At 43.5% G+C, this 24,401-nt stretch overlaps 2 protein-coding genes across 7 annotated transcripts in view; one reads left to right on the top strand and one right to left on the bottom strand.

The window, feature by feature from the left end:
- Positions 1-674: 674 nt before the first annotated feature.
- Positions 675-11,013, top strand: LOC113132456 (purine nucleoside phosphorylase-like). Its single transcript, XM_026310526.1, has 6 exons — positions 675-850; positions 3,708-3,871; positions 3,985-4,088; positions 5,099-5,274; positions 5,370-5,560; positions 9,142-11,013. Exons 1-6 carry the CDS (start codon positions 816-818, stop codon positions 9,336-9,338), a joined length of 867 nt encoding a protein of 288 aa, XP_026166311.1. The 5' UTR covers positions 675-815; the 3' UTR covers positions 9,339-11,013.
- Positions 11,014-15,094: 4,081 nt separating this feature from the next.
- LOC113132453 (hydrocephalus-inducing protein homolog) overlaps positions 15,095-24,401 on the bottom strand; it is an 85,505-nt gene continuing 76,198 nt past the window's right edge. For all 6 annotated transcript variants that reach the window (XM_026310519.2, XM_026310520.1, XM_026310518.1 and 3 more), the window contains 17 exons: positions 24,086-24,251; positions 23,538-23,685; positions 23,141-23,348; positions 22,804-23,025; positions 22,124-22,293; positions 21,784-21,982; positions 21,050-21,202; positions 20,778-20,948; positions 20,115-20,224; positions 19,673-19,895; positions 18,514-18,723; positions 18,209-18,372; positions 17,763-17,904; positions 17,451-17,681; positions 17,098-17,322; positions 15,940-16,221; positions 15,095-15,543 (listed from right to left, as the gene is read on the bottom strand). In XM_026310519.2, coding sequence (XP_026166304.1) covers positions 15,340-15,543; positions 15,940-16,221; positions 17,098-17,322; positions 17,451-17,681; positions 17,763-17,904; positions 18,209-18,372; positions 18,514-18,723; positions 19,673-19,895; positions 20,115-20,224; positions 20,778-20,948; positions 21,050-21,202; positions 21,784-21,982; positions 22,124-22,293; positions 22,804-23,025; positions 23,141-23,348; positions 23,538-23,685; positions 24,086-24,251 — 3,228 coding nt within the window. In that variant the 3' untranslated portion in view covers positions 15,095-15,339. The remainder of the gene's footprint in view (positions 15,544-15,939; positions 16,222-17,097; positions 17,323-17,450; positions 17,682-17,762; positions 17,905-18,208; positions 18,373-18,513; positions 18,724-19,672; positions 19,896-20,114; positions 20,225-20,777; positions 20,949-21,049; positions 21,203-21,783; positions 21,983-22,123; positions 22,294-22,803; positions 23,026-23,140; positions 23,349-23,537; positions 23,686-24,085; positions 24,252-24,401) is intronic.

The raw sequence follows: 24,401 nt of genomic DNA on the forward strand, positions 1-24,401 counted from the left end.
TCTCCTGGGTGTAAAGAGATGGAGTCACCTGCAAACACACGGAAACTCAGTTTAGTATGTTAATTGCATACTTGCATTTCCTGTCTTTTAAATCAACCGATGAGGCACCACATCAAAATTATAATGACAACTGTAGACTGTTAACTTAAAGCTGCCAGCTGACACATATGTACAGAAGCCTGCATCAAATACATAGACGAACATAAGCATCAATTGATTTCATAAACTCAAATAGTATTGATATTCTCCCTTCCAACATATGAAGGATTTTGTCATTTTCTCCAAACATTCCTCTGGCACCTTGTTATCAGTATGCTAGGATCAGAGAAACATCTAATTGCACTTATTACTATTTCAAATTAGATTCAGAAATGAATTTTAGCTAAACATCTACATGAATAATGTAGGAGAAGAGTTACTGTATATGCAATATTTAATAGCTACCAATGTGCATTCATACTACAAACTGTTCTAATATTCAGAGACAACAAAGTTGCTTGTGTAAACTTGTTGCTGAGTTTGTAACACTCTGTTCCTTTCTGCCTCTGTTTCCCTCTTTGTTGGCCCTCTGTTCCCACCCTTGTCTCTCTCGCATCAGTGAGTTGTCCAGCCCAGTAGAAAATTGGACTTAGGCAGTCTGCACAGGCCCCGCCCACATCTGCCGTGACGTCGGCGCGCACCATGACCGTCGCCACACCACTCACTGCAGCAGAGACCTTATTAGTCGCTGAACGACCGTGAATGCATCACGGCAAGCGCCTGTCAGAAACTCAAGCACCGTCTGCTAACTCGATTGGTCCCGATCAACATCAGATATGGAAGCGGAGTCCTCCTCCTCCAGTCAGTGCAGGTATGACCGATAAAGCAGCATGATGGGCAAATGCGTCTCATGGTTGTCAAGGCTACCTGGTTGTTTAATCATATTATGGGATATCCAGTGGTGTTCAGATCACAATGCCTCTTTAACTAATTAGTTAGTGAAGTTTCCATGTTCATATGGGCATTTGAGAATCATTTTAGAACCGTGGCGACCGGTATAAGGATTATAGGAACATATGGAGGCTTCTCCCATGGGTGACACCTCTTACTGCGACGTAATCCTGTATGTCACAGGTGCTATGATCGTTCTCTGGTGTAAAAGCCTAACTAGGACAGGGGACAGGGGTGTTAACTGGTGATAAGTTGAGATAAGAAAACCTTTATTGTCCTACAATGGGGAAATTGCATTGTTGCAACAGTGAAGTACAAATACACAGCAGAGTTCCAAAAGTAGCAAAGATGTGATATTGGAGGGAGGCCAGGGGAATTGTAGACTGAAGGTGCCTGCTCAACTCACACTTACCTTGATAAAAAAAAAGTTCTTGTCAGTCTAAACTTGTTTCATCCATTGTTAAGGATTATTCTGATGTAAAGTGGGTTTTTAGAACTGTTCGCACAAACAAGGCTTAACGTTGCAATGTTGGACGAGGTATGGAGAGGCTGTGTCAAAGCCTGACTTAACTTGTGACAGTGTGTCACTGACCATGTTAAAGTTAGAGAAGTACACAGTATTTGTGTATCTATGTGCTGTATGTTTTCATTACGGCAGTATTTTACATTACTGCGCAAATATATACTTCAAATTTGTTTACTTCTGTAAATGTCACAGCTTAAAGGCTTATTTGTCTTTAAACCAGAACTGCTGTTTTATTTGTTCTGTTGTGTTAAACTGTTTGATCTGAGCAGGTGTGAATGATGTATTTAGAACCAGTCCAGCAACAGTGTTGTGTTGGGATGTTTGCATAAAATGCTAGAAAACTCTCTTTATTTTCCAGTCTAGAGTGACACTATTATGTATTTTACCTACAGAGGAAAGGAGGAGGGTGTAAAGGCAGAGGCTAGCTAGTTGATTCATTCTAGTTTTAATGCTAATCTCATAATTTTAAGCCCCTACTATGTTTGTCACAAGGTCTGCTGTGTGAGGCAGGTTGAAGACAAAATATCTATAGTTTGCTTAAATATACTAGTTAGCACAGTTTACTAGATTTAGCCAGAATAAAGTTACAATGATGTATACCAAACAAGCCGCCAATCACATAACTGGCCCCTCCCTCCTGGCATTGACATATTGAAATAAAAACTGCTGCAATTTAAAAAAAGAGATTTTTGTTCAAATACTTAGTTGTTTCATAATGTCCTATTTATTTATTTCATTTTGAACCCTCTGGGGTTCCATAATGTTGTAGGTTTAGCTTATGTCAATATGTACATGGTTTAAACACCTGTCGTATTTGTTAGCTGTCAGTTAAGTCAGTTCATGGCTAATTCAGCAGTGAGGAAGAATTAGAACAGAAAATGATTTAGTTTCTTCTCCTCGAGAACAATTCACTGACCCTCATAGACAACATGAATTACAGACACATGAGATGTCGTCATAGTTCAGCTGGATAAGAGAGCTTCTTTGTATGGCTACATATTACATATCACTGCTGATATAGCCATATTTCAGGTATTTGGGTTTATTTAGGGGGGTATGGGGTTGAAGTGATTAACACTGTCACCTCATAGCATTAAGGTTATGGGCTTGAACCCTGTTTTTTAGCTATGGATAGATGGGTTAATGAATCACTGTCAGAATTACTGATATTCATTCTCGGCCCCATTCTGGGGCCAAACCAATGACTCTGTTAACAAGTTAATCACTCACAGAGTTCAGGAGTTATAGCAGTCACCTGTTGTGTCTCCTTAAAGCTGCCATTACCACCTGAAGAATTACGCGTAGGGAAACTGCAAGTGACAGCCTGACAGGGTTACCTGAACCAACCCTAACTATAAGCTTTGTCAAAAAGGAAGGTTTTTAGTCTAGGCTAGAGTGTCTGCCTCCTGAACCTAGACTGGGAGCTGGTTCCACAGGAGAGGAGCTTGATAGCTAAAGGCTGTGCCTCCCATTCTACTAGTATTGACATTTTAATAGTAGGAACCTTGTGAAGCTTACAACTGTACAGCCAGATTCATAACCAGAATTACAGCATGTATCTGATCTTGTATTATAAAGTACCTACAGGCAGTCCCAATCAAATTAACATCCCTGCACCCAAATAATAATGTGGCTGGTTCAGTTAAAATGGTAAAGGCCATTAGAGTGTTTTTCACAGTGTATTATTTATACTTACTCTTACTCAGCATTCTGTTCACTGTGCTTTCCACTTTTGATTTCCAGCTGATTTTTTTCTACTATTTATTAAAATACGTAATGCTGGGTAATATTATAATGACAAAGAGAAATAGCCTGGCAAGAGTTTTAGAAACAGGATGGCACGGTGGGATGGGGGTTAGCACTGTCATCTCACAGGAAGAAAGTTCTGGATTTAAATCCCGTTCCAGCCTGGGGTTGTTCTGTGTGAAGTTTGCATGTTCTCCCCATGTCTACGTTGGTTCTCTCTGTGTACTCCCACAGTCCATAGACATGCAGGGTTAGATCACCTAATATATTATTACTAAAACACTCTTTGCTGTGATTTCTTTTGTGTTCATATAACTTCCTGCTCATTTAAGACAATGAGTACTTTTAATTCTACACAAGTCACATTTCGACTGGCGTTTGTTCCCTGGCGATAATGATTATATCAAACTAGTAATTATCAACCAGATATGCAACTGATTTATCAGAGCTACAGTTCAGTAAAATTTGATACTAATCAGATATTGTCTATTGTTCACAATTACAGCTATGACATGTACAAGGAGACAGCAGACTGGCTGCTGGAGAGAACAAAGATTCGTCCCAAAGTGGCCATCATTTGTGGGTCAGGCCTGGGTGGTCTGGCTGAAGTGCTGGATGACAAAACTGACTTTCCTTATAGTGACATCCCACATTTCCCAACCAGCACTGGTAGGTTGTCTCAGTCAACATTAGTTAGCATTTGATCTCAAACTGATGAAAAGTGGTTTGACACTGTATCTAAAGATACTTATAGCTGCTCATACTGTACATGTGCTGTGCAGCTCCAGGTCATGCAGGTCAGCTGGTGTTCGGGAGGCTGGAGGACCATGAGTGCGTTTGCATGAAAGGGCGATTCCACTTCTATGAGGGCTACAGCATGCATAAAGTAAGCTATTCTATGTAAAGTGTTTATACTACTGCTATTACTGCTGCTGAGTGAATACACTCAGGGTATTTAAGGATGAACTGTTTTGTACTACTGTATTATTATTAATTAAAAGAATTAAGACTATCAACTGTGTGAGGCTGCTCTTATGCACAGCGCTATTTTGGGCTTAATATGACTGACATCCATAGAGCTATGTCACTAGCTTGGCAAAAATATTATACATGTTTTTGACAATAAATAGTTCATGCATTGGACATGTCTACTTTGCTGTTTATTGTGCTGGAATTACGCATAATGTCAAAGGTGCACTAGGTGGTGCAGAGATGCAGACATTATTATTATTCTTGCATTGTGAGCAGTTTTCTGTCTCAGTTTCTGTCACAAGTCATCTCGCTTCTGCATTTTGAAACCATGCTGATGCGAATGATATACTATACATGGTAAATGAACTACAGTAGGCAGTTTAAACTCTGACTTTGTCAGTCACTTTGAAAAAAAAAACATTACAGTTTTAGGGAGTGTGGCTCTAATCTTTAAACAATGGATGTGAACAAAAACATTCTTTGGAACAAGCCTCTTTTCATAATAGTAGCACACAACTTTGGCTAACAATTTACTAGTTATGATCACTGTAAAAACCCGTCCTCCAGTCTATCAACAGGGCACTGGCCTTTGGCCTGCAGAAACACTGTATACTGGTTTTATTTTATTATGTTGTGTGCCATCACCGCATAAAAGGACATTTATAACCCCATGGAATCGTAAAATCCAGTTTCATACAGACAGTAACAGAAAGTCAGGTGTGTCTTGACACATTGGAAATAAAAATCCTAGAGGCTATTGACTTTATCACATATGGAAATTTAAAATATTGGTTTCTCATGGAATGTATTTCCTGATCTGTGGTTTCCATCTGACCCCCATCTCATAACTCCCATCTGACATATATTGGGCAATAAAGAAGTGATAGTGTCTGTCTCTAAACCAAAGCATGTTTGTCTCTTCAGGTAACATACCCAGTGCGTGTCTTCTTCCTGCTGGGTGTGAAAACTCTGATTGTGACAAATGCAGCTGGAGCACTCAATGGCAGCTATAAAGTGGGAGACTTCATGCTCATTAAGGATCACATCAACATGCCAGGATTTGCGGGGCAGAATCCGTTACGTGGGCACAACGATGAAAGGTACAGCACAAATACAAAGTCAGGACTGTAAAAGTGATGCCAGAAACTTGTGTGCCATTATGTCCTCTTCATTAATTCATTCATTGTCTCTCTAGGTTTGGAGTGCGTTTCCCTTGCATGTCAGATGCATATGACCCTGATTTAAGGGCTCTGGCCAAGCAAACAGCAAAGGAGCAGGGCCTGGACAGCCTCTTGCAGCAAGGGGTTTATGGAATGCAGTCTGGACCGGCATTCGAAACCATTGCAGAGTGCGAAGTCCTGCATAGACTCGGAGCTGATGCCATAGGTTAGTACAGCTCCCTAGTACTCTCTTAAAGGGAGACTGATGTGTTGTTGGAATCCACTCTTACACTGTACTATACAGAGAATATGAATACATTACTCAAATCAGGACAGACACAAACAGCACTTGAGTTTTGCTGTAGTATTTTTCCTCCTGCAGGAAGTAACAAGTGTTACTTTTAGCTCTTGATCTGATATTGAAGCCAGTCAGCTTACCTGACTGGACAGGTACTGATGAGCTGAGGTTAGTAACCAAAACTGCATGCAAATGGCCAAGAGAGCTCTTCAGATTTATGTCAATAGCTTTCTCATGTTGATGCACAAATATCCATCCATCCATCCATCCATCCATCTTCTTCCGCTTATCTGGGGCCGGGTTGCGGGGGCAGTAGCCTAATCAGGGATACCCAGACTTCCTTCTCCCTGGACACTTCCTCCAGCCTCCAACCGAGGCGTTCCCAGGCCAGCCGGGAGACATGGTTCCTCCAGCGTGTCCTGGGTCTTCCCTGGGGCCTCCTCCCGGTGGGACGTGCCCGGGACACCTCCCCAGGGAGGCGCCCAGGAGGCATCCGAAACAAATGCCCGAGCCACCTCAACTGACTCCTCTCGATGTGGAGGAGCAGCAGCTCTACTCCGAGCTCCTCCCGGGTGGCCGAGCTCCTCACCCTATCTCTAAGGGAGCGCCCGGCCACCCTGCGAAGGAAGCTCATTTCAGCCGCTTGTATCCGCGATCTTGTCCTTTCAGTCATGACTCATAGGTGAGAGTAGGAACGTAGATTGACCGGTAAATCGAGAGCTTCGCCTTCCGGCTTAGCTCCTTCTTCACCACAACAGACAGGTACACCGACCGCATTACTGCTGCCGATGCCCCGATCCGTCTGTCAATCTCACGTTCCGTCCTTCCCTCACTCGTGAACAAGACCCCGAGATACTTAAACTCCTCCACCAGAGGCAGGATCTCTCCCCTGGCCTGGAGATGGCAAACCACCTTTTTCCGGTTGATGGAGCCAACAGGACAACATCATCTGCAAAAAGCAGAGATGAAATCCTGTGGTCCCTGAACTGGACTTCCTCCGGCCCCTGGCTGTGCCTAGAAATTCTGTCCATAAAAGTAATGAACAGAACCGGTGACAACGGGCAGCCCTGCTGGAGTCCAGCATGCACTGGGAACAGGTCTGACTTACTACCGGCAATGCGAGACCGGATAGCCCTCAGCAAAGGGCCCCGGACCCCATACTCCTGGAGCACCTCCCACAGTCCCCCAGTCGAATGCCTTCTCCAAGTCCACAAAACACATGTGGACTGGTTGGGCAAACTCCCTTGAACCCTCGAGCACCCTCGAGAGGGTGCAGAGCTGGTCCAGTGTTCCACGGCCGGGGCGGAAACCGCATTGTTCCTCCTTGTTCCTCCTTCGACCACCAGCCGGATCCTCCTCTCCAGCACCGTGGCATAGACCTTCCCCGGGAGGCTGAGGAGTGTGATCCCTCTGTAGTTGGAACACACCCTCCGGTCCCCCTTCTTAAAAAGAGGAACCATCACCCCGGTCTGCCAATTCCAGGGGTACTGTCCCCGAACGCCACGTGAAGTTGCACAGGCGTGTCAGCCATGACAGCCCAACAGCATCCAGAGACTTGAGGTACTCAGGGCGGATCTCATCCACCCCCGGTGCTTTGCCACCGAGGAGTTGCCGAACTACCTCAGTGACTTCGGCTTGGGTGATGGATGGATCAGCCTCCGAATCCCCAGCCCCTGCTTCCCTTATGGAAGACGTGTTGACGGGATTGAGGAGATCCTCGAAGTATTCCTTCCACCGTCCGACAATATCCCCAGTCGAGGTCAACAGCTCCCCACTTCCACTGTAAACAGTGTTGGTAGAGCACTGTTTCCCCCTCCTGAGGCGCCGGACGGTTTGCCAGAATCTCTTCGGGGCCTACAGGTAGTCCTTCTCCATGGCCTCACTGAACTTCTCCCATACCCGAGTTTTTACTGCCGTCACCGCCTGGGCTGTAGCACGCTTGGCCCGACGGTACCCATCAGCTGGTTCGGGAGTCCCACAAGCCAACCAAGCTCGGTAGGACTCCTTCTTCAGCTTGCCGGCATCCCTTACCTCCGGTGTCCACGACCGGGTTCGGGGATTGCCACCGCGACAGGCACCCGAAACCTTGCGGCCACAGCTCCTAGCCGCCGCGTCGACAATGAAAGTGGAAAACGTGGTCCATTCGGACTCAATGTCCCCAGCCTCCCCCGGGATCTGGTAAAAGCTTTCTGAGTTAAAGACCCCTCTGACAGCGGATTTGGCCAAACATTCCAAACAGACCCTCACAGTACGCATGGGCCTGCCATGTCTGTCCTGCTTCCTCCCCTGCCAGCGGATCCAACTCACCACCAGGTGGTGATCAGTTGACAGCTCTGCCCCTCTCTTCACCCGAGTGTCCAAGACATACGGCCAAAGGTCATATGACACGACTACAAAGTCGATCAAGGACCTCCGGCCTAGGGTGTCCTGGTGCCATGTGCACTGATGGACACCCTTATGCTTGAACATGGTGTTCGTTATGGACAAACTGTGACTAGCACAGAAGTCCAGCAACAGAACACCACTCGGGTTCGTATCGGGGAGGCCGTTCCTCCCAATCACGCCCCTCCAGGTTTCACTGTCACTGCCCACGTGAGCATTGAAGTCCCCCAACAGAATTATGGAGTCCCCAGTCCCCAGTCTGCAATGTTGTTTCGGCCAAAACAACAGTGAGAAACCTATCCCCGACCCGAAGGCACAAGGAAACGACCCTTTCACTCTGGGGGGAAAACTCCAACACGTGGCGGCTGAGCTGGGGAGCTATGAGCAAGCCCACACCAGCTTGCCGCCTCTCACTGCGAGCAACTCCAGAGTAGAAGAGAGTCCAGCCCCTCTCAAGGAGCTGGGTTCCAGAGCCCAGGCTGTGCATGGAGGTGAGCCCGACTATCTCTAGTCGGTACCGCTCGACCTCCCGCACAAGCTCAGGCTCCTTCCCCCCCCAGTGAGGTGACATTCCATGTCCATAGAGCCAGTTTCAGCATCCAGGGATCGGGTCGCCGAGGTCCCCGTCCTCGACCACTGCCCGATCCACTAGGCACCGGCCCCTTATGGATCCTCCTGCAGGTGGTGGGTCCACAGAAGGGCGGCCCCACATCGCTCTTTCGGGCTTTGCCTGGCTGGGCCCCATGGGGGGAGACCCAGCCACCAGGTGCTCGCCAACGGGCCCCAACCCCAGGCCTGGCTCCAGGGTGGGGCCCCGGCTTCGCCCCCCCTACTCCAGCGAAGTCACGGTCCTCGATTTTCGTTTCATAAGAGGTCAATGAACCGCTCTTAGTCTGGTCCATCACCTAGGACCTGTTTGCCTTGGAAGACCCTGCCAGGGGCATATAGCCCCGGACAACATAGCTCCTAGGATCATACGGGCACTCAAACCCCTCCACCACCATAAGGTGGCAGTTCAAGGAGGGTGCCAAACCAAATCTGAAGTTATCTCCACCTTGGTACAGTGAGCTTTAAGGGGGGTTAGCATTTCTGTGTACATAATTAACTGTCAACTTCTTTCTGGCCAGGTATGAGTACAGCCCCAGAGGTAGTGGTGGCTCGCCACTGTGGTTTGCGTGTCTTCGCTATGTCCCTTATCACCAATATTCTTGTGAGAGATTATGACAGCAATGAGAAAGCAAACGAAGAGGAAGTTCTGGAGTCCACCGCGCTCCGGACAAAGGACCTCCAGACGTTCATCAGAAACTTCATCACCAAGATCTAGTACCTGCCTCTAAAATCTGTAGCCACAAAAAAAATACAGCTTCAAGGTTAAATTACTGGTGAGAAGATAATCAACGATTTTAAGAATAACTAAAAATGATATGCATCTAACAAGTTTTGGCTGATATGGTTTACCAAGGGAGTGGGTCAGATATTTTTGAGATATAGAGCAAAGTGAAAAAAAAAGATTTTGAGACACTTACACCAAGACTTTGATAAACAAGGCGTTGATCCAGTTCTCATGAATCCCATCTATTGGAGAACCTGCACTCCAAGATGCTGCCCTTGGTCTGCAGCATCACTCTTGCCTGTGGTTAGTGTGGTCAGACATGCACCCGTAAGTACTGTCAATGGTGATGTCATGGTTTACTGTAATGTACATCTCTATGCCACTGCAACAAGATGAGAAGTTAAACCACTACAGGATGCAAAAATGAGATTTCAGCGGGTAACTTGTGAATCATGAGGTATGGAAAATACAATGAAAAAATGTGGTGACAGCATCATTTTAGTGACAATTACTGGGTGTCTCTGTGACATCTTGACTTTTATTGGGTGTTAGATTTGATCCAGAATTATTGCTGTAGCTAAGATGATGCCTTATAATTACAGCACACCTTGCCTCTCTTAACAGGATCCCAGCTCCTGGATCAGTAACTGTAACAGGAATAAAGATTTGCCTATTGTGTAGCCCTGTCCTCTACTAGTACTGCAGGATTTGTGCTGTGAGATTTTCCATGTACTTTTGGTTGGTCTTGTGGCGGCATGAAAAACCCCACTTTTCTGATGGTTGACGTTTATATTGTATAAATATTAGACAATTTTATAGTCAGTTTATGACACTGACTAGTAATGACTACTCAACACATGCCAACTATATATATGGTTGTACGGTTAGTAGTTATGATCACTGGTTAACATGCTGTTCTTCTCAGCAAAATGTTTCTTCCACATCATCCTCTAATGATTGTCTGTTATTAAGCTTTAGCCTACACAGTATTGACAGCCTGTCAGCTCAGCCTGAAGCTTGTAAAGTACATTTGTTACATTTACTTCCTGGAAGAGCACAATGTTCAGTTACAACCTATAAATGCCTCATCTACCAGCTTGAAATGTGCTGAAAACAACTACTGTATGTGCTGGTCTTGACATGCTCTTGTTTTATTTGCACAAGAGACCACAACACTGTTGTAATACCTGGGCCTGGAGTTTTCAATTTTCTATGCTGATCTAGAAACTCCTGCCAGGTTCCCTTGACCTTTTCATTCATTAGCGCTGGAAAGGCCAGAGAAATCCTTAATCAGCAGTCTACCTCGAAGAACGTTTGTATTAGCCTTAACATCAAGATGGTAATAGCAATCTTAAAGGAATATTCCACCCCGAACAAAACCCAAAATCTGGAACTGCTTCGGACACAAACACAAAACCTGTTACCTACATACAGTGAATTATTTTTAGATGCACAATTTCTTTATATTGTTTTTGTTTAAATATCTTAAGCATATAATCTCCAACAACATTTGAATGCATTTACTGCTGTTGTTTTTCTGTACTGACATACCTTCAAATTTAACTTTTTGTCTCAGTAGAATCTAATTCACTTTTATGATGAACCTGCTATGCCTTTACTGTAATGCCATACCTTGTTACTCTCAAATAAAAACTTTTAAATCATGTCTGGATGCTGGTAGTGTTTGGGATTTGTACATGTTTGTGTGCATCTTAACCATAACAACTACTTGTCTAACTGTAACCAAACCAAGTCGTCACTTTAACATCCACTGATTTACATTGTAGGGTCAAGATGCAGGCCAAGTCCCCACAATGTGTGTGTGTGTGTGTGTGAACGGGTTTTGGTCCCTAAAGTATGAGTAATACCAACTGCACTAACACCTCCCCAAACACACACACACACACACACACACACAAGTCATCAAGACATCAACACTCTGTCTTAAGCATCACTTCTCCATCCTTCACTCTAAACACACCTCTAACAGAAGACTCACTATGAGATTGAGATGAAGTGGAAATGGCTGTTCCGTGGCCCGCTCCTTTCTGTTACATTATTTATCTACATACAGCATGTAGAGGTGCAGCCTGCTATGGAGCTGAAATATTAATACAAATGAACCAGGCAGGCTGACAGCACAAACACAACACATATTCTGGCTGGACTGTGTTTACACACAAATGCCTCGTAACTCAGGCGCACAGCAAAAAGATATGTGTGTTTGGATGCAAACGGCTGCTTTCTGCTTTGAATGGAGGGAAGAAGAAGGAGACACAGGTAGAGACAGACATTAGGAGTGACTAAAGAGAACAAGACAGGAGAATGAAGTGTTTGAGTCGGCGACAGCCCTTATCAGTAATGTAATGTTCAGAGGTGGACAGTAAGGAAGTAAATTTACTTGAGTACTGTACTTAAAAAAAATCTGTACTTTGCTTGAGTAGTATTTTTTTGAAGAAACATTACTTTTACTACATTACATCTGAAAGATAAATATAATGCTTTTTACTCCACTACATTTCTATAAAAGCTCTCGTTACTCGTTATTTTTATGGAGAAATTGTCTCAAAACCGTAATTGACCATGTTCATTAAGTTTGTTGTTTGCGTGTGGTTTGTCCCACTTAAACACCCTAAAGAAACACACTCCGGTGAAGAAGAAGAAGAAGAAGAAGAAGGAGAGAGAGAGAGAGAGAGAGAACTAGAGCTAGCAGGGATTGTTGCACAGTGTGTGCTGCGGCTGAAACAGTAGCTCTGTTCTTGTTCAAGGTTCTAATAAAGCAAGAGCTAAAAAATATAAGGAGTCATCTGTTGGCTTTATGTGCAGGGGCATCACAGTACTAACTTTGCTTAGACGTGCTGCAGCAATGTTTAATTAAAAAGTTGTGTTTGATTTCATTGAAACTATGTCACCTTTGTCTCTAAAGGTAGAACAACTCTTAACCATCACTACAGGATTCGGGCGGAAGTAGGAAGGACAGTATGTGCAGAAAGGTTAACTGGCTTGTTGATTTTTATCACAGTGGATGGAGTAACATGCTTTTAGCTTATCAGAGAGCAACATTTAGCTAGCTGTAGGCAGAAGAAGAGGTCATCTTTACAGTATCCACCTGTACTGACGTCCAGTGGGACTAATCAAACGGTGCAGACTATCCCTGTTATCTGATTGGCTTATTTTCTTAGAAGCTACGTGACTGGCAGAGCAGCTGTGAGCTCCCACCACTAAAACCTGAAGAGACTGATTTGTAACTGAAGAGAAGAAGCATTTTTTCAGATGTTGAAATTTTATGGTCAAAGGTTTGAATCATAGCTCTCAGTTTTGAAACCAAAATGTTCACATTCAAAATGTATTTTCAAACATTCAAATTCTAGTTTTCAGTGCTGCTGATTCTGAACCTATTCTCACCCCCATATCAAAACTCGTTCTCACTCTGCAAAGATCTGAGTGGGCATGTGTCTGTGTTGCAGTTTAGCAATAAGACGTGGGACAAGTTCAGTTTATTTTCAGCCCAATTATGAGACATGCTGCTGACATGAGAGTCTCAAAACTCTAGTTATGGAGAATAATGAACACTCCCACGAACCTACGAGAATGCGGAGAAAACCTTTTCTCTCTGAATTGTCTCAAATGTCCACAGAAGAGGGAGGAGGCGGTGTGTGTGTGTGTGTGTGTGTGTGTGTGTACAGAGTTATAACAGAAACAGAGTGAAAAGGAAATGAGACAGCAAAGGGGAGAAACAGAAAAGACAGAACAAAACAGAAACAGGAGACAGGGACTGAGAAAGAGAGGAGAGAGAGAGAGAGAGAGAGAGAGAGAGAGAGAGAGAGAAGGTTGCATCCATCTCCTAACCTTATTAACAATGGATGTTGTCTTGGCCCAGTGAAGGAAGCAGAAGAGGAGGAAGGTAAGAAGGATATGGAGGAGAGGAGGAGAGGAGGAGAGGGGAGAAAGAAAGAAACAGGCCAGGACAGAGGATGAAAGGAGTTCAGAGAATAAAACGAAATGTGCATCAGGGCTAAGATGAAGACAACAGCAAAGGAGGAGTAACAAGCAACCAGAGAGAAGCAAAGAGGGTCTGATGAGAATGCCGTCTGTCAGCACACACACACACACACACACAGCCATCACTCCAATCCCTGGGGTGTGGACTTCTTCACCATGATAATAATGCTGAGGTCAATAATGTTAGAGAATGGAGAAATGCTTAACATTTCAAAGTTCAAGCAGATGCAGAAAGTGAGCTGGAGAGAAAATGCCAGAATGGGTTCAGTGCTGATGTCAGAAGGCGTGGCTTGTACTGTTTATCGACCAATCACGTTCAGATGAAGCGAAAAAAGAAGGAAACACTCCAGGGGAAAAACTGGACAAAGTTCAATAAGAAATGAGTGGGAATAAGAGGTCAACCTAGATGAGTCTGTGCTGTGCAGAATGTCAAGTTCCTCTTGGTCTAACGAAATGTTTAGGGTGCAGTCACTGCTCTCTGGATGTCTTCATCCCGCGCACCCACCCCCTGAACCTGTCAGTGTGGCCACTGCATGTTGGCACTCCATACTCACATCCAAAATAACGGAGATGCCTCTACGCGGTTCTGGGGCGAAGAACTGCTCCTGAGCCACGGCCACCTCCTCCTTGCTGGAGGCGTACTCCCGGCTGGAGATGTTCTTGTTGTCGCTCATTTTGGTGACGATCCAGCGGACGAGCCCGTCGATTCCACCGGGCTGAGCGCCGCTGTTTCCGGACTGCGCTGCCGTCGCGGACTCGCTGTCCTGACCGGCTACGGGTTTCGGCTGTTCGCGGCTTTCTTGGGCTCGAAGTTTGGCTTGTTCTTTGTTGAGCAGTTTGTGGACTCCGTCCCTACAGTAGCGCGCTGCCTGCTCACACATCGTTTTGCTGCCGAGCGCTCATGCTGCGCTCTATGGGGGGAGGGGGGTAGGCCCCCACTCCCCACCTCCCCTCTTACATCACAGCACCCACCACAAAACACACCCACCCATCCTGCGCTTCCCTCAGAGTATCTGTCTATAGAAAACTGGTCATTATTAATGGGCAGTGAGATTTCTAATGTTTTAGAGTTCAGAGTTTGCAGTGACTTGGTTGCACTCACATGTATTGTCTCATATTGTTAAACCACACTGACTTTTATTTTGGTCAAATTCTGCTTTGAAATTCGACAAAATAAACATACAGGATTTGCCACTGTTGATTTGCAGTTGATTTAATTTAGTGTAGGCGTCAGTCAGCTTCTGTTCATGTTGTAATACAGATAGAGACCAGTGAGGACTGTTTGCAACACAGCACCCATCACTCCTCTGCGTGGACTATCCAAAAGTGAGATGTGGCTCCCTGCTGTCCTTTGGGACGATCACAGGATTATCTCTTGGGGTAAGAGGTGTGTTATAAACTGCCATCACAGATCCTCATTAAAGCTTTGTGTGTGTGTGTGTGTGTGTGTGACGTGACAGGTCTAACCTTTGGTACTGAGCGTCAGCTCTGCTCTTTCAGCTGAGTAGCTCTTCTTGCCTGCAATGTGCCACATGTCTAACAGCAAACAGGGAGGCTTGGACAAATTAAATCCTGGTGGAAAGTTGACACTTTAACACTCATGTTATTGGGAGCAGCAAAAGGAAAAAGAGTCAGGTACATTTTGCTTCTTCCCAGATAACTAGAGAACAAGAACTGGAAGTCATTGTGAAATCACTTGACGTGATTGCCCCCATGTGGAAATAAATGTGCTATGACAGGTGTGGACCACTTTTCCCTGCTGGATTTATTATTATTATTTCATAAATGCACTGTGACAACAAATGATTTAAACCACATACAGACACACAGGCAATTATGGCTTGTCTTTTTGGCATTAACATTGCTCAAACATTGACTAAATGATTTGCCAAACTTTGTTTGCATAATAATTGCACATTAAAGAAGTCCAGATAGTTGCCTATGTGCATTTATTTTAGCATCTGCATATTTTTCATATCTCTTGCTGAGATCAATCACGACTATAGCCCTTCAGGTAATAGACCCATGAGCAGGGCTTGCAGTGGCCCTCAGAGCGCTGGCTGGAGATGGTCAACTTGCCAAACCATGGCCCCAGAGAACCTCCTGCAGGCATCTCAAATGACACCAGGATGTTGTGTGTCTTTTTGGACAGGATGGTGTCCACCACTTTGACAGTAAAACAGGGGTTGTCCACCTAGGAGAGGGGTGAATAAGACCTGGGTTAAACTAATTACAGATAATATTAAATGCAGTCAATGAATTGAACAAAAAGCATTTTGTAGAAACCAGAGATGTAAAACCAACTTTAGCTGCTTCTAGAATACCCAGCAACAACACCAGTCTAAACATGAGTATAAAAGCAAGAGTACATTATGCTCCAAGCCACATTAAAACTACTTGCTTCATGCTAGATGGCAGACAATTCTTTGTTAGGAGTTTAAGAAATGTGGAGGCTTTCTGCACAGTGGTTGCACTGGAATGTTGTTCATCCCTGTTGTTCTCAGTTATGTTATCTGATATTTGTCTGGGCCTCCTTTTCTGAAAACCTTTATGAACCAAATTCCTGTTAACCCTTCGACCAGTTGTGTACCTGAAAAGAGAAGGCAGTGGTCTGCAGGAACACATTCTTAAAGGGAATAGTGATGTTACGTCCAGCCCTGATACTAAACGGGCCCTGGGCTTTCGGAGGGAGGCAGACTCCATGTAAGGGAAAGATATATTCGCCACCCGTTCCTGAAGATAGGCTGAGCTGGCCTCTTACTTCCCCCAGTTGATGAGGCTCGAAACAAACTTCCACACTGGCCTCTGAACCTGTTTGGAAGCCTGGTGAAGCAGCAACACTCTTGTCCACAATGAAGTCTAGGCAATCAATCTGGAGGAGAGAGTTAAAGGACCATGCAGCGGCATGTAAATCACCCCACTGGTATTTTGTCATTTTCAAACGTGAAAAACTCTTTTTGAATGAAAACTTCAGTCCTCATAACTGGTGTCAAAGGCAGATTCTAAGTCTCATTATATTTTCTCTCCAAGTTAAAGCTACCACATTAAATACAGCAAATGTCAGCATATGAGTCCCATAACACATCTTAGCAATCAATTTGCAGTGTATGCTGTTTCCACAGCTCTTAATACTGAAAACAGCAAAAGGGCGACAAAAGCGAGAGTCAGAAAGTTTAGATTCTGTCTCACAGGCCACTTGTGGCAGTGCCATGAAGAAATAAAAAACAAGTTGGTTATTTCAACCTGATTTCAACTGTCAACTATCTTCATCAGAAGCTGTTATGCAACAGTGTAAGACAATCTGTGGTTTTATATATTTAAAGGCTGTAACATCACAGTCTGTAGAAATATAAAACTAGAGGCACATTATGCTTTAGGGTTGACAAGTAACAACCTTTCATACTATTTACATATAGTAGTTATGTTTGGATTAACAACAGATAAGACATTGAAAATGATTTCCACAATAAAATAAAATAACATTTTCAATTATTTAATCACACTAATGGTATTTTTTTATACTTTTTTAAAAATTAAATCCAGCACACTTGGTGTTATTTTCACTTCCTGATCCTGATCCTACTCAGAATCTTACTGTCGTAGATTCGCAGACAGGTCAGTGTCAGTGAAAGCAGAACTACTTGAGAAACAGCAAAAAGGAAAGAACAGGCAAAACATACATACATACAGTATCACAAGAACATGAAGGGCACCTCAAATTCCTGAGTCACACTGGAAATTGTCTTACCTTGCATGAGTATTCTGTTTTGAAGTGGGAGTAGTTGATGAACCTAACAAGTACAGAGTGGCTGCTGCCCAGTGAAGTGTTGAAGTGGACAGTTTTCTCAGGTGGTGAGGGCAGAGCTCTGAGAAGCAGATCATAGTGGAAGAAGCCCAGATCATTACTAGACAGAGTCAACCGGGCTGTAGACTCGCCTGCACGCAGAGGCTGGTACTCAATGCTCAGAGTGCTCTAAAGAGAGCACACACACACACACACACACACACACACACACACACGTACACAGATTGACAATTGAGGTTTGCACAGCAATGTGGGAAAGGTTTAGCAGTATGGGAATAGATGTACTCTGCATCCACCTTGGACTGTCCTGGCACAATGTGTTGAGGTGGGGCGCTGATGTCGGTGCATTTACACTCGGTGATGAGGCAGGTAGCTGTGGTCAGAGGGTTCTCCACCGCTACAGTGGCAGAGACCGTCCGGCGGACAGTAGTCACCAGCTCAATGGTGGACAGGACTCCTGGTGATGTGGCCTTGAAGGTCATGAGGTAGAACAAGTATTCACCTGTCACCTTGTTTTGAAATGTCACCTGAGGAAAAGAATAGAAGGCTGGTGCGAACACAACACTCACAAACATAGTCAGATCTGAATGCACTGTGTGTGATCAAACCTTGGTGTTGTACTGCCCTTCCTTGTACATAAAGACAGATATCCTGTAATCTCTCTTGGCCTGAGCAGGGACATCAATGTACTCTAGACCCTTGAGGGACACTGTAGCATCTGGCTTCAGGAGCTCTATCAGCACACGGAACCTGAGCACAAACATATCTGTCATTCAACTGCACCGCTGTGGTTATACAGGGACAGAAATCATGCAGTACCACACTGGCACAGGAAAAAAGGTGCTAATTAAAGTGGTAAGATAATTTACTTTTTCATGCACAATGAAAAATTTAATAACAAATGATGACGTCTGAACGACATGTGAAAGCGGTAACTGGTAGTGGTGACCCTACAGATAATTATCACCCAGCTCTCCTCAGCTTTACTGAGCTCATGGTTTAACTATCTGGCCAATACTGTTCTGAGATGTCTGAAGATGTTTGTCTGTTTTACCGCTGTTGCTTAGAGAGCCAGTTGTGCACAGGGAGCAGCTCTGTGTGTTGAGTCTTGGCAGGCAGTTCACACACAATGGTGTCCGCTGCCTTGGGAGGATCGGCAGTTCCCTGAAGGGAATACAGCACACCTGTCCCATCAGGGAAGGAGAAAAAGACAGATCCCTACAGAAAAAAAGAGGTTAAGGTAGATTAAGTCACACTTCCAACACTGTTTTGCTATGTTTTTTGAAATTTTTGACTGAATATGCACAAAACAGGCTACAAATAAATATTGTTTATATTTCAGTCTTAGTGCTGCTCTACCAAGTGTTTCTTTCTGTCAGTGGTCATGGTCAGTGGTCGGTAGGTGATCTCATATGTCTTTTGTTGTAGAGGTTCCAGGGTCATGGATGGCGCACCGCTCCACTGCTGGCCCTCAATGACAGGTCTGATGCTGCAACACTGGTTTGATGGGTTGACCACAGGCAAGGACTGAGTGTGAGAGCCACGTACAGGGCATACGAAATTCACCACCTAGAGATAAGAGTAAGACAGTAGAAGGGTAAACTTATGTAAGGCAGATTAATTAAAGGCAATCAGAAAGACCTACAGCACTACATGATTTAAAAGTAGTAGAAAGTTTTTTTTATTTCAGTGATGTTTAAAACTAGAAGGACTCTGTCTTCTACAAGGAGCAGAATCAATCTCTTTCATTATCTGATTCCACTTTTTAACCATTCTTACATCCAGAGACTACACTGCTGACAAGGCATCTTTTAGCTTTAATGCTGACTGGATCAATGTCCAAAATACTAATACTACTTTGCTGAGATTTGAGTTAATTAGGTTGGTGTGTAATATCCATTCATCCATCCATCCATCCATCCATCCATCCATCCATCCATCCATCCATCCATCCATCCATCATCTATAAACAATTATTTCTAACCAGGGTCACAGGGATCTGCTGGAGCCTATCCCAGCTCTCTTTGGGTGAAAGGCAGGGGTACACCCTGGACAGGTCACCAGTCCATCACAGGGCCACATAGAGACAAACAACCTCACACACTCACACTCACTCCTATGGGCAATTTAGAGTCACCAATCAACCTGATGTACATATATAGCATATATATACATATAAAGCAACAACAACAAAGCACCTTGGCTTTGGTAGTGTTTAGTTTAAAGGATATATTAGTCAAATTAGGAAATTAAACCCAAGTTTTTGTTCGAACTGGTTGTGTAATTGCAATGCCAACTTAAAACACATCCCATTTTTTTCTTTTTTTACCAACTGTACAACAATCTAACCATGAGGATAAAATGGAATGATGTTTGCTCTCAGCAGGGAAGTATGAAAGTGACCTCAGCTTGTAGCTGCAGTGTTGCCCTGCAAGTCTATGTAGATATAAAGTAGATTTGTTTTACTTCATACAAAACATGGTGTATCTAAGCAAAAATAAAAGTGCAGCAGTCAAACCTCTTTGCTGGTAGAAGCTACAATGCAGGAGCCTGTCACAGTGAGGGTTATGGGTGAAGAGGAGCCCTCGACCAAGCAAGCTAGGTTCTCATATTTTGTGTCATTACTCAGTTCCACAGGGGCAAAGGTCAGTTCAAAAGGAACCTCCATGCCTGGACAGATGTAGCCTGTAGCTGGGGAGATGGACAGCTCTGGAGGAAAATGTTTGGTTTTCCAGTGGAACCTGGTTACAGAGTAGACAGGTAGATAAAAACAATATTGCAAGAAAACAATGTTGTGCATCTCTGTGTAGATGTGTGTGTGTGTGTGTGTGTGTGTGTGTGTGTGTGTGTGTGTATCTTTGCTGCAATGTGAATTTGTTTCACAAAGGTTTGTGTGGGGCTTTTATCTCTGAGACAAATAACAAAAAATGATGATATGATATTCTAGTATCTAACCTCACCTGGCACCAATATCTCCAGTGTTCATCATGACAATCTTCTTCCTGGCCTGGCAGCGCTGAACTACAGCTCCAAAAGCCAGGTGGTCCTGGTCCAGCATGACCTCCACACCCTGACAGGTTAAAATGGAAGCAGTTGTTAACATGAATTCAGACAAAATAGAGTATTAAACAGAAATAGCAATACAGATAAACGTACTTCAGAATAGAATTTAGTGTTTGCTGCAGGGGTTTTACACCATGTCGAAGAGGTCACTTGGATATATTGAGTTAAACCATGCATGGTATGTGGTTTTTAGTGTTTTATTGGTTTGGTGTTTTAGGGTTTTAGAGGCTTGTAAATAACTGCCAACAATTTGTTTTAGTGCTGGTACAGGGCTGAAGGTATACACCTGAACAAACATGTTGGGTCTGTTCAAGATTAGTCCACCCCTTTTGACAAAGATACATAAACCTGATTCTGTAACACAAAGTCAGAGAATTCTGCAAAGACTTCTCTCCGGGCGCCCGTGATTAAACCTGAGATGATTCATCACACTTGTGGTTGATTCTGAGAATTAGCAACTCTCAAACTTAAAGAAAAGAACACAACATGCTAAGTCAAGCAGATGCATGGATCATTTACACCAACTTTTATAAAATAGCAGGTAATTTAATCCAGTGTACCTGGCAACAGCCTTCGATGGTCAGCAGGGGGTGTAGCAGGCCTGCAAACTCTGCCTGCAATTCAGCCGTGAAGGGAGGTATGTGCTGACGAGGTGAGAACTGAATTTCAATAGTACAACAACCGCCCCTGGCTTTCAGGTTCTGCTGACCTGCTGGACTGAATGTCAGATCCTGAAAAAGTAGATTGAGTACAGCAGAGGAGAGGAAAGGAGAGGAGCTCAGTGTTGCCTGTATGTTAACCACTGATTATTAATGTCTGTGTGTTTCCCCACCTTTAGGTCCACAGGTGTGTTGGTGCTGAGCAGCAGGGTAAAGGAAAGGTCTAAAGCGCTGCGATTGACGACAACCACCTGCCTTTTCACCTTCTGACCCAACATCAAAGTTCCCAGTTTCACCTTACTCTGCTTGGGATCCTCTAATTCCAGCTGGGACAACATGGCACGAATAAAAGACAATGAGATTAATGCATCTGCTTTAAAAAAACATATATATAGTCAAATACATAGGTTAAAGCTAAGGGGGGAACACTTATGGGACACTATAAATGAGAGGGTGGTTTTGTGTTTAAAAAACTGCAGTCACTAAGGTGATTGTTGGCTTGTCTTTCTTTTTAACTGTCCTTCTCTTTAAAATTAGAAATGTTAACGATGTAACGTGTAAAATGTAAAAGATTTACTGGCATCTAGTGGTGAGAGTGCAGAATGCAACGCCCCCACTTGAGCCACTGCTTGGTTTGTCCATTCTGGGCTACTGTAGAAACATGGCTGCCTCCATGAAAAGAGACCTGCTCCCTAATGTAGATTTAAAAGGCTCATTCTAAGATTAAGAAGAGCCTAAATAGTGTTTGCAAATCAGCTCTTGCTTCTTTATCCACTCTCTAGGAGAGAGGTATTTCATCTACAACAGCAGAAAGCAGCATTCCTGAAATCCAAAAGTATATACTCAAGCTATTTATATTTATATCTACTGTATATAATGGATATAAAGTACACTTTATTTTTCTCACCTTGACCTCTATGCCTTGCCCTAGTATGTCCACCTGTTTCGTGACATAGCTGTTTAAGATGAAGATGAGCTTTTCATGGTATCGACATGCCTCGCGGGGGTAGAAGGTTACTGGTACCTTCATCACAGCACCAGTAGACAAAATATCTGGGTGAAATTTCATCTCTAGGTAAGAGGTATTCCTGAACTGGCACTGGACACTGAGGGGGAAGAGTTAGAGGACAGAGTATGTTTAACTCTCAAATTCTTGAAGCTCTCACACGTTAAAAAAAATAACAATTCTTTATGTAGCAAGCACATTTACACAACACACATATAAAGAAAAAGACAAACACAGTTACCTGATGTCCCGTTCACCTTTGTTGCGGATCTCTAGAGTCTGGGAGGCTGGCACCATGTCAGGACAGTACAGGAAGCACTTGCCAAAGTTGAACTTGGTGAAGGAGAATTCAAGGCTAGGTGCTACAGCCTTGCCTTTAATGGCAAAAGAAAAGGTTGGCCCATGCTTTACCTGATGAGATGAAACAAAATAAAAAATACAGGATGGGAAAAAAAGTGGATTAGACTCAGAGCAGATTATAAAATTCAGAATTAATATATTGCATATTTTTTCAGTTGCATGTAATTTATAAACTAATCAATTCTATATACAGTACACATGTGGTACTGCAGTTTATACCAATGCCAAAATAACTGAACTACCAGTCATTATGCTGGGGGATTAGGAAAAAGAATAGACAAAACTGAATTTAAACAATGGTAGCTCAGGATCTATTGTGTTAAGGGGTTAGTTACATACAATAAAACATTTTTTTAAAAAGTGATATGAAAAGACCACTGTGGAATATTAACTAAATGGTCCCTTTCAAAATCTTATAGGTTTAAAATATGTATTTGTTCATTTAAGATTTTAAGATGATAAAGATTTTAAGATGATAAAGAAAGGGTGTAGTGGAATAATGTCGTCATAGTTTTAGACTTTGTATTTGTTTCTAGGACCAATGGCAGCTCAGCATCTCACCTTGATACTCAGTCTGACCTCCTGGAGATTACAAATGCTCCGTGGACAAAAGAAGAGTGACCATTTCAGCTGCTTTTCGACCTCAATAGTAGCATTTTGTGGTTTTGCCTTAATGTGTTGCAGCAACTCACTGGGCCCTGTTACATCAAAACTCACTTCCAGGTTGAATCTCGCCACGTTGGACACCAGGAAATTAAAGGCAGATTGCTCTGAAATTCCCACCTACAAATATTGTATGTATACCATAAGGAAAGTCACTGTCATGTTAAGACTTCACATGTAAATAAATGTGATCTTGTATATGAGCATTTCTGCCGTGATATGAAAGTTTTCTAACTTTTCCAAAGTCCAGATTGTCTTTGTGGTTGGGGCTGATCTGTCTGAGGCCTCCGTCTGGATTCTCAACATGGACCAACGTGCTCATGGTGAAACAGTTGGCCTTAATGGTGAGTGTGAGTGGCTCTGACTTTCTCTTTACTCGCAGAACCAATCTGAAGGTCACATAGCCGTCCCAGCAAGGTGTAAAGGATACCGACAATAACTGCCTGCAGAGGTCACAACATCATGCTCTTATGACTAACTGTCATAACCACATCACACAAAATAAGATTTTTGACCGAAAAGATACATTCATTGCATTTTTGAATGAAAATCTTTATATTATTAACCTTTGTATATTATTATTATTGTATCTTTGTACCATTGACAATGGTGTGTGTTATAGTGTCATTAACCTGTCTTTGGGTGGCACTGTGCCGGTCATGGGCTGCAAAATGAGGCTGGACTGCTGGTCTTCACAGAGAAGAGATGTTTCCAAGACTGAGAACTGGAAGGCCTCAGACTCTCCATTCACTAGATCCACTGTCTGCTCCACTTTACGGCCTGTACATCCACATAGAGTACGTAGACGTACGTACACACAGAGACACACAGGCGCGCGCACACACACACACACACACACACACACACACACACACACACACACACACACACACACCACACCACACACACACACAATCTGATCTTAACCCTCAGTGCTTTTAGTTGCATAAAGTTAACATAATCTTAGGGTTATGTGTAATGTTTAAATAAATATAACTCTGGCAGAGAGCTTTGCAGACATATGTAAATATTAATTATATATGCACTTGAACTCCTAATTAATACAGCTCAGTAGAAGAAAAATAATTGGAATGCCTGCATTTGTGTTGGGTATGGGGTGAATGTGTTGGGAATGGCATGAAAGAGGTGTGTCATGTCACTGTGTGTGTACCACACATACCAACAAGCAGGTCTCCCAAGTCAAGGTGAGGTTTGGTGAGATAAACACATGGCTCTCTAGAGTTGCCGACGCACAAGAAGGGAACAGACAACGACTGAGTCTCAATCACAAAGCTCCAGGATGACTCCACTACTTCCAGCTGCTCAGGTACATATTCAAAACACATCTGCACACACACACAGACAGACTAAAGGTTCACAAATGGATAACAACCTAAAAAAAAAATGTAAAGTAGTAAGTGTGGGTGATGAAAAAAATTACCTAAACCAAACATAAGGGGGTGGGTAACACAGAGAAAACATATTAAATCAGATAA

The sequence above is a fragment of the Mastacembelus armatus genome, chromosome 6 (genome assembly GCF_900324485.2).
Source record: "Mastacembelus armatus chromosome 6, fMasArm1.2, whole genome shotgun sequence".
Classification (NCBI taxonomy): domain Eukaryota; kingdom Metazoa; phylum Chordata; class Actinopteri; order Synbranchiformes; family Mastacembelidae; genus Mastacembelus; species Mastacembelus armatus.

Excerpts from the sequence above, each read along its gene's own strand:
- LOC113132456 (XM_026310526.1), top strand. The coding sequence starts at position 816 with ATGGAAGCGGAGTCCTCCTCCTCCAGTCAGTGCAG. Across the intron at positions 851-3,707 it reads TCCTCCTCCAGTCAGTGCAG|CTATGACATGTACAAGGAGA; the intron begins GTATGACCGATA and ends TCACAATTACAG. Across the intron at positions 4,089-5,098 it reads AGGGCTACAGCATGCATAAA|GTAACATACCCAGTGCGTGT; the intron begins GTAAGCTATTCT and ends TTGTCTCTTCAG.